Source organism: Lissotriton vulgaris, unplaced genomic scaffold, assembly GCF_964263255.1.
Source record: "Lissotriton vulgaris unplaced genomic scaffold, aLisVul1.2 SCAFFOLD_755, whole genome shotgun sequence".
In the NCBI taxonomy this organism is placed as follows: domain Eukaryota; kingdom Metazoa; phylum Chordata; class Amphibia; order Caudata; family Salamandridae; genus Lissotriton; species Lissotriton vulgaris.
The window spans coordinates 526516-538663 of record NW_028241507.1 but is presented as its reverse complement, the minus strand read 5'-3'; the positions used below and the strand labels follow the sequence as shown (position 1 = coordinate 538663).

General features: G+C 40.5%; 1 protein-coding gene across 1 annotated transcript in view; it reads right to left on the bottom strand.

Moving 5' to 3' along the window:
* The window catches only part of LOC147671277 (neuroligin-4, X-linked), a 504082-nt gene that overhangs the window by 67953 nt on the left and 423981 nt on the right, over positions 1–12148 (bottom strand). The window contains exon 3 of the mRNA XM_086948104.1: positions 7437–7622. Coding sequence (XP_086804230.1) covers positions 7437–7622 — 186 coding nt within the window. The remainder of the gene's footprint in view (positions 1–7436; positions 7623–12148) is intronic.

Sequence of the window (12148 nt, the reverse complement as noted above, 5' to 3'; positions counted from 1 at the left end):
AGTTTAACTTAAAAAAAAATCCTAACTTCAGACAAAATCTTAACTTAAGACAAAATCCTAACTTGGACAAAATCCTAATTTAAGACAAAATCGTAACTTAAGACTACTAAAGGCCATCTGTGAATACCAAAAGTAGTAAGTTTAGGATTTTGTCGTAAATTAGTTCTGTGAATCGGCCCCATAGTCTCTATCTGCTCCCAATTCAAAGTTATAATTTCATAAATGTAATAAGGTAAACCAGTGTTAGTCAATGGTAGGGATAGGCTTTACAACAGTGAAAAATTACTTTTGAAGTTATTCACTCCCAGAACATGTCAAACTTAAGTACACATAGCGTAGTTTTTAAATACAAAGCAAACTGCTTTATGAGTCTCAAGGGCCTACCTTACTGGTAACCTATAGGTATTGAAAAGGATGTTTTAGGCCTTGGTAAAGGTTTATTTAGCCAAGTCAAGATGGTAGTTTCAACTCCGCTAAAGGCTGCAGTGGCAGGCCTCGAGCATGTTTGGAAAGGCTACTTTAGTGGGTGACACAATGAGTGCTGCTAGTCCACTAGCTACATTTAATTTACAGGCCATGCGTACATGAATTAGTATTTACTGGGGCTGTATAAGTAAACGAAATGTGCCAATTAAGTGTAGACAATTGTGTTATGTTTTAGGAAGACAGCACAAGCCCATTACACTTTGTTAGCAGGCAGAAAGTGCACAGAGTCCTAATGCTAACTAAAACGGGTTCAGCAACGAAAGGCAAAACTCAGAGGGAGACCCTGCAAAAAGGGCCAGATCCAACACTAAAACCAATATAATCTGCTACCTGCCTCACTAAACATGGTCGATAAACTGAAAGACGACTTGTGACTGTATTTGTTGCCTGCTTTGGCCCTAAAAGAATTATCTTTTTTGTATATGACATCTAAGGCTGACGTTGGATAAACTGTAGAGATTTCAATATTGTCAGACTAAATGGAAATTTTTTCTTGGATGAATAATGCAAAGAATTGTCTGAATAATTAGGCAGGATGGCTTAAATTGTGGGCTCAAGGGGTTGGCATATAAAAAACAAAGTAAATGAGATAAGAGATAATTCCTTTCAATTTGGAAGGCCTCCAATTTGATTATGTTAGTGAAATCTGTCTCAGTTGGCTTGAGATAAAGGGCAGAGACACAATTGATATTTTGCTCTGTATTCCCATCACTTTCTAGAGGTAATACCGTAGGTAATAACAACTGACGCCTAGAAAAGGCGCACTGGAATCAAGTAAAATCATAGGAAATTATCTAGGTTCACTCTACATTGAAAATTGTCAGTGCTAAATCTGTAGAGTGTATTAGCTAAAAATGTAGCATCCGCTTTTCATCAAAAAATGATGTAGGCCAATAGATTTTATTGTAGGGTGGGAATTCTCTCTCATTAGAGCTAATGCAACATTGGCTGGTTGCTAAGGTGAAGTTGTTGTAATATTCGTTTGACCTCGAATATAACAAATGATAGGCTTCACGCAAGCTTAGTAGGGAATTGCTTTTAGACTTTGCTCTGTATCCTATTATTGCCTCTTGATTTAAAACTCAGCTGCAGTTGAATTACTACACAGAATTTGAAGACTGTCAATTGCACTTTGCATCTCAGTGCATTATCAAAATATTGTCAAGAAAGAAAGAGATGGAGTTAAAAAAAGATGCTACAGTTCCACAAATTGCTGCATAGAAGTCCAGAAATGCTTCAAAATATTAACAGGATCATTTCACCAGGATTCCATCAATATTAATAATCTTCAGAAGATAGATCATCCATGAATTTAGTGATTCTAAAATATCAAAACATATATATAAAGTGTCACTATAGGGTTACAAAATTCTACTGAGATTGAGAACATATCACACTCAATGGCCACAACGGTACCCGATAATATACACAATTCTGCATTACTGGCAAGAGCACTAGATGAACCTTCTGCTAAGGATCATCAGATACTCCAGTATCTATGAAATAGCCAGGCAATGATCCACAAAGCCATCGAAAATCCAACTTGATAATGCTACAAATTTTCTAAAGATGCAAAAAACTAAATACACATGGGTAGCCGAGATGACGATATTAAGATTTCGCAATTAAGAATATCAAGCCATAATCCATTTAAAACAGAGGACTTGGAGACTAAATCTCAAAATGTTACGGTGGCCTGAAAATTTTGCTAGCACTTGTTTATCAAGGGCACGCTTTGTAAAGTACTCTCAGCACTACAAGAATGGACTTTTTTCTACGTGAGCTAGAGCCATGTAGAACACCTTTTCACACACATCCCAGTGCCACTATGTTTTAGACATTCAAGTATTGTTTTGGCAATTTCAATAATCTTAAGTGATGATGGCCCTAATGTGACTTGATAACCCAGTAATGTGAGAATGTTTCAACATTGTGTACCTCACAAATTAACTACAAAGCAATAGAGGGGTAACAAGAAAGGTTTGAAGTACCTTTTTGAGTCTGAGTGTAGATAAAATGCCTTCAGAATCAGCTAGACTGATAATTAGCCATGATGCTTACAGATACTTCTGTTGATAATTGGAAGAGGCACATAATCTATTGCAGCGATTGAGTGGAGCTTCAAAAGCTAGAGAAGATATATCAGGCTGTTTGGGGTCCGAATATATTACTCTTTCTTCAAGACTAAAAAAGATGTGTTTGCTCTGTGTAATATTTGGTGTTGGAAACAGTGGCCCAACAGGGGACAAAAGAGAGGCAGTTTAGCCTTCAAACTTTGAAGGCTATGATGGGCACAGTTAAAAGTAGGAGGATGGCAAGAGTAAAATCCTCAGGATGGCCTGACGGTAATAAAACAACAAAGTGCTGAGAATATAGTAACACAGATTATTGGTGAATGGTGCCAAAACAAAACATGATATAAGTGGATAGTACATTTATGAATGAAGTCTGTCAATAAATGAAATATGTAAGCAAAGACCAGAGTCCAAAAGAAATGCGGTTAGAGTGTTATTTATAAAACATAACATCACTTCACACTGGTGAAGGTCCTCAGGGAATGGAAAGATGTTTTTCCTTGTAACTTTAGGGATTCAATGTAATATGGCACTGGTCTTCTCAAAGGTGCTTAGGAATGTTAATGTTCCAAGCTTTTTCATAAGCTTGTGAGTATACATAATAAAAGAGGCATCCATTTGGAGGCATAGGAAGCTCATTTAAACCTGCAGATCTCGCAACCATCTTTTAGGAACTAAATTATGAAGTTTAAAGAATGCACCATGAGAAACTACAGTCAATTTTGGTTATTAAATAAGTTGCACATAAATACTCCCTAATTCGTATTAAGGCACATACCACTGTAAAACATGTTAGGCAGTCCAGCACCACATAACAGCCATAGGTTGTTTGCTCCAGTTCTGACTGAGCAGGTGAGATCTGTGGGTAGTCCAATAATGTTACACCTATGAACCTTTACCCACAGTCCAATCCTGTCATAAAAATTATTATAAAAATGTTATTTTCATGAATTAAATGAAAAAGAGTCTTCATAACTCTCCCCTTTGTCCTTACTGTATATGTCAAATGAATTTTATGTCATGTGGTCATATGAGTTCTGGGGCTGTATTACAGTAATGGAGCACCATCCCCATTTGCAACACAGTATACCCTTAACTAGGTTCGCCATCACAAGCAGGGACAATGCACCCTATTACTCATAATGCATCCACATGCAATGTTATTAGAGGTTGTACGTTTTCACATTTTGCCAACTATAATCTCACTTTACGTTCTAGCAAACGGAGGCGAGCTTTTGGGAGAATAATGAGTTCAGTATTGTTTTCATGTATGACAGCTCCTCCTCATGGATGTCTTGAACTTCCTCAGGGAGAAGTCCAGCTGCCTACTCATTAGGATTTCGCTGAAAGTAACAATTTTCTGATGCTTGATTAGATTCCATGGACTCATCTCCAGAAAAACATGTATAAACTGTCCTATATTCAATGCACTTTACCACGATGGTCTAACTGACCCTTTTCTTGTGAGGGCTCTGGTCAGTTGAAATGACAATTGTATTTTAATTATTTTGCTGCACTGTTATTTTGTATTAAACCCAGTTCAGACTTTGGCCTTCCCAATGTGCTGTCGTTTACCTTTACCAGATGGTTATGTGGCAGCAGAAATCACTTTGGAAGAAAGAGGGCAGCGGAGTGTTGGAGTGAGCTCCACATGACGGCCTCAAGCATCAAAGTCTTTCCAGGGAACTGGGTTGGAGAATGACCCAGAGGTGGACCTGGTAAATTGGCTAAATGTATGTGTCTGATTACGAGCTGAGCAGGACTTCCACAGTCCTGCTCATTATATTAAGAGGTCCGCTACCACCAGCCATTTCATGACAGAAGCTCCTCCATGAAAGTAGGATTGGAAGGAGACCAGAGAACAGAAATGAAAATGAATTTCAACACAATTATAGAGAGAGCTGGCTCTAGAAACAGTATGATAATAGGGATAATCAGCAGGAGTGCCAGGACATGAAGCCAGACCCTTGAAGGATGGATGTGTGAGAGAAAGAGACCTCCGATCTAACCACCCGACCTCCAGGCGTTTTTCTAACTGAGGACTCAATGCTTGCAGACCCTTTTTCCTGTTACTGTGGTGTAAGTGATCTGCAAGAAATGGAGATGGGGCGGATCATTTCAAACATATTTTAGCCCCAACTAAAAAGGACTCCTTCCTAGGCTGTGAACAAACAATACTGGAAATGCATTTGCAAATATTTGTGACACTGGGTCAAGACTGATTTGCATATTGCTGGGTCCAAACTTATGCGGCATAATGGGTAGAAGAACAATCAGTTTTAAAGCTACCTCAAGTTAATGGCAGTGGTTAGACTTCTTCTAAGCATTTCTCACATCACCTTTTGTGTCCTTGATGTACTGCCCTAAATGGCAAGAGTCTGCCCAGATAGGGGTTGCATGCTTACTGCGCCACTAGACCAAGCTCCGTGCAACTGATGAGCCCTAATGAGGGTGAAACTGGTCTTGGGTTGCTTGTGTTCTGGTTCAAGAAGGACATGACCTGGCAGAATGGGCCGGACTATTCCTATTGGTAGAGGGTCAAGAGTGATTTGCAGATGGCTGGGTTCAAACTGAGGTGGCATGGTGGGCAAAAGTACTATGGGTTGGAATGCAGTACTGAGCAATTGCCAGTGGTTAAACTTATTGCAAGCATTCCTTCCACCAGCTTCTGTGTGATTGACTCATCTTGCAATGAATAAGAAATTAATTGTTAGTGAGACCAAAAGGCTAATGTCTCTAGTGTTTTTGTTGGACATATTACATGTGAAGAACATTCCTTTCGATTTGACCTCTTTTTGTATACTATCTTTCCATGAAGTGCTGTTTCACAAGCATCGCCGGCAAGGAGGCATACATATTTCACTTGCGGGTCACAAGCCAAAGCTTGGCTGCCCATAGACTGAGTTGGGACTTGTTATTCGGACAACATTGTTCCTGCTATGAGAGATCTTGATGGTGATCGATTAGAACAAGAAAAGGGGCTAAGCGGACGATTTCACCACCACTAGGTCTTTCTCTGCTTTAATATATATTATTTCTAAGTAGAAGAAGAACGCTGCTTCAGAAGAAATCAAGTTAGGAAGAAACACACAGCTTTTAGAAGAAATTGCTAATTTTACAGCAATAACTTTGAGGTTAGCTCTGAGGTTAGTAACAGAACAATTAGACGTCCATGCCAAGTTGCTAATTCAAAATAGGGTGTATTAGATTTGCTGCCAAAGGCTGGTGCTGCACCATTGTGGGGGATGAATGGTGTACCCATCTTCCCAAAAATTTTCTTAGTATATATGAACGGATAGATAACTTTAGGGGTAGTGTCTAAAACTACACAAGGTACATGGTGGTCCAGTTTAAATCCAGGATCATCTGGACATGGCTAGGAGAAGTTGTGTAACCGTGGGAAATTTAAATAATTGAATACATTTGGAATCGTTCTGATTGTGGTTGTTGTCTACATAGCTATAAACTAATACTGTGCATCATCCAACATTTTGTAAAAATAAAGGCCCCGTCAATGCTTTTACACTTGCTGTTCTGAATTATGATGAGGAAAGGGACAATAAGGATGTGAAAAAAGGAAGTAATGAGGCTCTTTTCTATTATGTTGTTGTAAAGAACTTTCCCTCACGGAAAAAAGGGAGAAAACATAAATATGTATTCTTTTCATATTACTATATTATTATTTTATGTATGAATGAAAAGATTGTAGTGATATATTCTATACCCAAACATAGATGGTTGTTTATTATTGGTTTGCAGTAGCTAATGACTTCAAATATTCTTTGTGTCCCTTCTTATTTAATTAATAATAATATCTTTCCCTTTACTCCTAAAGAGTTCACAAGCCAGCATGTTGACATGAAACTAGTACAGTTTGTATTACACAGTCTGAATTAATTTTCTGCCAGCGGGTCCTTCATGGATTTCTGGCACGACTCTTTCAGGGTGTTAAACGCTGTAATCAAGCCGGCAGCGCTGGAAAGAAATCATATATACACTATGTACAGGGTTTATATAACTCCTAAAAAACTGGCCAAATTTTCAAATATAGACTACAACTGCCTTCTGAAGGCAGATGATGTACATATGTTCGTAGATTGCCCTGAATTGGTGGAATATTGGAGCAAGATAAGGGAATTCCTAGAAGAAGTCCTCTTAATGTCTATATCAGTCCCAAGGTTTACAGTAATGTCTGGGCTTGTCACGAACTATCAGGTGAATGATCTTCCCACGAAATTTGTATTCTACATTATCCTGTTAGCAAGGCATGAGATCTGCAGGGCGTGGAAAGATCCAACTCCCCCCACCTTTGCTAACTGCCTGAGGCAGATTATATTAACTAGCAAATCAGATGTGGCATGTGATCCCAGAAGTGAGACGAATGTTTGGGCGGCCTTGGCGGCATGGCAATCTCGATGATTGGTATTCCAATGATTTGTCTGGAGCCCTGCTGGTTCCCCGATCTCCTAAGTAGCATGGGGCGCCCAAAGATCGGCGAAAAAAGGAGTATGGAGGGGAAGGTAGTGGCTACTTGAGGGTACGGGCAAACCAACTTGCATCTGGCCGAAATCAACAAGGGCCGGTACAGAATGACCATTGGTGCATGGAGGAGCCAGTTTCCCATCAAGAGTTCCATCTGTGATATATGAGGAATACCAAAAAAAGAAGAAAAAAAAAAGAGAAAAAATAAATAAAAAATGAATTAATCTTCTGCAATCTTCCATAAATGATGGTCTACTTTGATGTTCATGGAGTGTAACATAGTTTAACTGCGTTCACTACAATAGGAGTAGAACATGCTGTGACATGTGTCATTACAGAGTGAGTTCATACATTTGATCACATGACTTGTTAGGATTAAGGTTTTCTACTTACCCTCTGAGTAGTGGGACAAAGTGAGCAGACTCACGCAAGATGCGCCTGCTCCAGAACCAAAGATGGTAACTCGCTTAGGATCTCCGCCGAATGCACCAATATTTTCCTCAATCCATCGCAAAGCTTGGATTTGATCAAGTAGCCCATAATTCCCTTTTGCAGCTTGGTCACCTGTGCTTAAGAATCCTGCAAGACATATATAAAAATTTGGAGTTCAAAACTCAAAGAGAGTAAAACACCTTCTGGTTGTTGTACAGCTTTACAAAATATTTTCACAGGGAACATCGTTCTTACATGATAATAAAACTTTTAATTGTGATTAAAAATATATCATATGCAATTTGTTTATATTCCTGACAGGTTATGCTTTTCATTCCTGCAGTTCGGGAAATATATGAATACAAATCTCAAGGCTCTTCTAACTAACTGATATGAAGAAAAGAATCACCTATGTGCCTCTATGAAGTGCTTCACCACATCCCTGTGAGCCAAATGCTCAGTAGTGTATTGGACAACTCAGTAAAGTTTAAGCACAGATATAAACATACTTTGTTAGGACAAAATCACATTAATTATTCACAGAATCGATATTGGATGGATTTCATCCTTGCAAATTGAATTTGCTTAGTTCAAATTTCTTACATTGTGTAAATGGCATTTGATCAATTATCTTAATAGAGGACATGTTTTACACATTCATTGAATGTTCCACCAGCAAAAATCGTTGCATGTTAACAAATGTTCACAAACAAGCTGCAGTTAGTTTACCACCAGAGAATAACTTGGTAATTTACTCTCTTTAATACCTAGAGAAAATGCATTTTGGGGAAGACATGGGAAGAGAAACTTACCCTAACTTAGATTTCACTAAGGGGCTCAATATGATGTAGTGCGGAAACCCTCTGCCTGACACCGTCTTGGACTGACCGATCTGCGTTTAGTAGTTTCGACCGCCGGATTACGATGCAACCGAATATTGTTCGGTCGGATTCCAACTTGTTACCTATGGGAGCTTGTGTTATGCCCGAGAACCAGCCCTAACACAGGCACCTATGGAAAATGGGGTGTGTGTGTGTAAGACCCACCACCTTGTGGCAGGCAGTAGGGGCTAAGGGCCCTGCCAGTCAGGCCCAAGTCACTTTCCGACAGCCTCACTGTGTTGGAATGCAACCAGAACACAATGTCCTGAAAGGTGAAAAGTCAGTAGACAATTATAGATAGCATGCTCATAGCATTACTTGGGTAGACAAGAAGGAGATTACTCATTTTTTAAGTCAACAGGTAATTATTCATCTTTATGTGGTAACATTTGTTTCAAGGTCGGATATATACAGTTAAGAACAGCACTGCATAGAATGTAATGACAACCACATGGAACTTGGTGCAACAAAGGTGAATAAATAGTGCAGGTGGCGACGCAAGTGAAAGGAAAACAGCTTAGTTGGCGCACTGTGCATAAGGTGCAGAATATTTACAGTGAGTGGCTTAACGGCGCATGTGACATTGTGATATCACAGTGGGCCCAATTGATTTGATTTGAATCTAGAGCCACTAAGGAGAAGTGCGCCTATTGGTCAGGCTTAAGTGCTGTGTGTGCGCTGATTTGATCAGCGCGTCTCTCCGGACACCGGGGAAAGGCAGTTTCCCCGGTGTCCGGAGAGACGCGCTTTTACACTGTGATTCGCCAGGCTGCCTTAAGTCATCCCCCAATTGTTGGTTACAAGGATTCCACATTTCCAGGATCCTTACAGCACTTTCTAATTCAGACAACCAGCCCTGATGATGATCCAAAATGCTCCGGATCGAAACGCCGTTGACCTAACAGCCTGACCAATAGGCGCATTTCTCCTTAGTGGCTCTAGATTCAAATCAAATCAATTGTGCCCACTGTGTTATCACAATGTCACATGCGCCGTTAAGCCACTCACTGTAAATATTCTGCACCTTATGCACTACGCTGTTTTCCTTTCACTTGCGTCGCCACCTGCACTATTTATTCACGTTTGTTGCACCAAGTTCCATGTGGTTGTCATTACATTCTATGCAGTGCTGTTCTTAACTGTATATATCGGACCTTGAAACGAATGTTACCACATAAAGATGAATAATTACCTTTTGACTTAAAAAATGAGTAATCTCCTTCTTGTCCACCCAAGTAATGCTATGTGCATGCTATCTATAATTGTCTACTGACTTTTCACCTTTCAGGACATTGTGTTCTAGTTGCATCTTACCTACCCAGTCCTGACTTGGTCTATGGGTTATACTCCTGTCTTGTTTATAAAATCACTGTGTTGGAAAGCACGGCTCAGAAAGGCTGTTGGAAACCGACATCGTAATCCCAATGGCAAAAACACCATCCATAGGATGTTACGGTGCGGTTCCGACTGTAAACCAACCAAGTCAGTCGGAAGGGCTCCAATGCAGTCGGGGAGATTTCGACTGTTGGGAAATTAAAAAAAAAATAGCACTTACCTTCATACAACCGACCACCGGCCGCCACCTCTTCTTTCTCTGTCCTCCTATCTGCAATAATCAAGAAGCACACAGCTTCCCAGAATCCTCTGACCAATCACAATCCTGCTTTAAGGCAGCTTTTGAATTGGTCTGAGTGCCTTTGTTTGGTACTCAGACAGGGTCCAGCAAGTTGTGCGTGTGCTCTACCCCGAATGTAATGCAGCCTGGGAGTAGAACATGCAGAGTATGCATGACGGTTTGGCCGGCCCAAGACAGCCGGCCAAACCATCATGTGCACTTTAGGTTCTGCCATCACTCCTCCTGCTGTAAGATGGGGAGCCCAGCGTCACCCACCCAGTTTCAGCTATAAGCTGAATACAAAATACAAAATGATAATAACGAACATTCACTGCTTTTTCCTTGCTATTTCCCTGTTATTTGAGTGCCTTCTCCTTGCTTCCCCTCATTTTCATTGCCTTCTCCGTGCTTTTCCCGATTTTTTTAGTGCCTTCTCCTTGGTCTTACCTTTATTTTTACTGCTTTCTCCTTGCTTTTTTCCCTGTTTTTTTTATATCTTTCTCCTTTCTTTTCCTTCATTTTTTCTGCCTTCTCCTTGCTTTCCCACCCGTTTTCACCCTGCATTTTCCCCATCTCTGAGAGCCTCCTCCTTGTTTTCCCTCATTTTCACTGCTTTCTCCTTGTTTTTCCCTTAGTTTTCACTGCTTTCCATGTTTTCCCTCATTGCCCCTCCCACCTGCCGTCTGTTTTTTTCCAGCTTCCAGCCTTGCCCTGCCCTTGCCTCCCAGTGCCTCTCTCTCCTCCAAGGACCTACTTAATGAGGCCACAGAGCAACCCCATTGAGCAGGCCCCAATCCCACCTATCCCAGTGATGCTGCATCTATGTTTCTACTGTCTTCTCCTATCTTTTCTCCCCCATATTGAGTGCCTTCTGCTCCCTTTTTCCTCGTTTTCACTGCTTTATCCTTGCTTTTTCCAGTTTTTTTAGTGCGTTCTCCCTGCTTTTCCCTCGTTTTCACTGCTGTCTCCTTGCTTCTACTCCTGATTTTTCAGGTGCCTTCTCCTTGCTTTTCCCTTGTTTTCACTGCTTTCTCTTTGCTTTTTCTCTGATTTTACGAGTACCTTCTCCTTGTTTTCACCTCACTTTCACTGCCTTCTTGCTTTTTCCCCTGTGGTTTGAGTGTCTTCTCTTCCTGTTCCCTTGTTTTCACTGCTTTCTCCTTATGTTCCTATCAAGATCTGGCTGTTCCAATGAGACTCCTGGACCTGCAAGAGCCTTGGTACCCTGTCAGGTGATTAGCCACACTTTACAAATCCATATTTATTGATTTATTGATTGATTGCCTAGTGGACCTTCTGAACAAGTCAACTAACACCTATCCACCAAGAGTTCTAAAGACAGTATTTTCTCTTTTTCCTGACCCAGCTATTTCTCTCCTCAACCTTTCTTGTAGCGAAGGCAAAGTACCTAATTCATTCAAGGAGGTTATAGTGGTCCCACTTCAAAAGAAAGCAAGCAAAGACCCACTTGAACTGTGAAATTATCACATCAGTTCCTTATTACTCTATCTAATGAAAGTAGTAGAGCACATGTTGCTCGAAAACTCTGATCCTTCTTGAAGGTGTCCACGTTTCTTGATCCCTATTAGGCGGGCCTCCACCCTGCTCACTCCACAGAAACTGTCATCCTCTCTGGGATTGTTGAAATGTGTGAAATATGTGATAAAGGCCATTCACAGGCACTATTACCCCTTGAACTATTGGCGGCCTTACACACGGTCGACAACAACTTCCTAGTTGACCGTGTCTATGCCACGCTGCTGCAGGGTACAGCACTTGACTGGATCATTTCCATCTTAAAGGATCATTCACAATCTGTCAGCCAACTCCTTTCAAGTCATCTAAAGTTCACCTAGACTGTGGAGTACCCCAGAGATCCTCCCTCTCTCCACATTTCTTCTACATGTATATATGCCCTCTAGTTCACACCCTCAAAGAAATGCACATCAATGTCTATAATTGTGCTGATGACATACAGCTACTTTTCAATATTGACAATTCTCCCGAATGAAAGGAGAACTTCCAAGACACAATGCTTTTCATCCACAATTTAAGGAATATCAATCATCTAAAATTAAACTCAGGAAAAACTGACATTGTCATCAAAAGAATTAAGCATATATTTTGTAATTCATCATCTGGCACTCTGTGACGGGTATCCTTCTCTCGCCCAACAA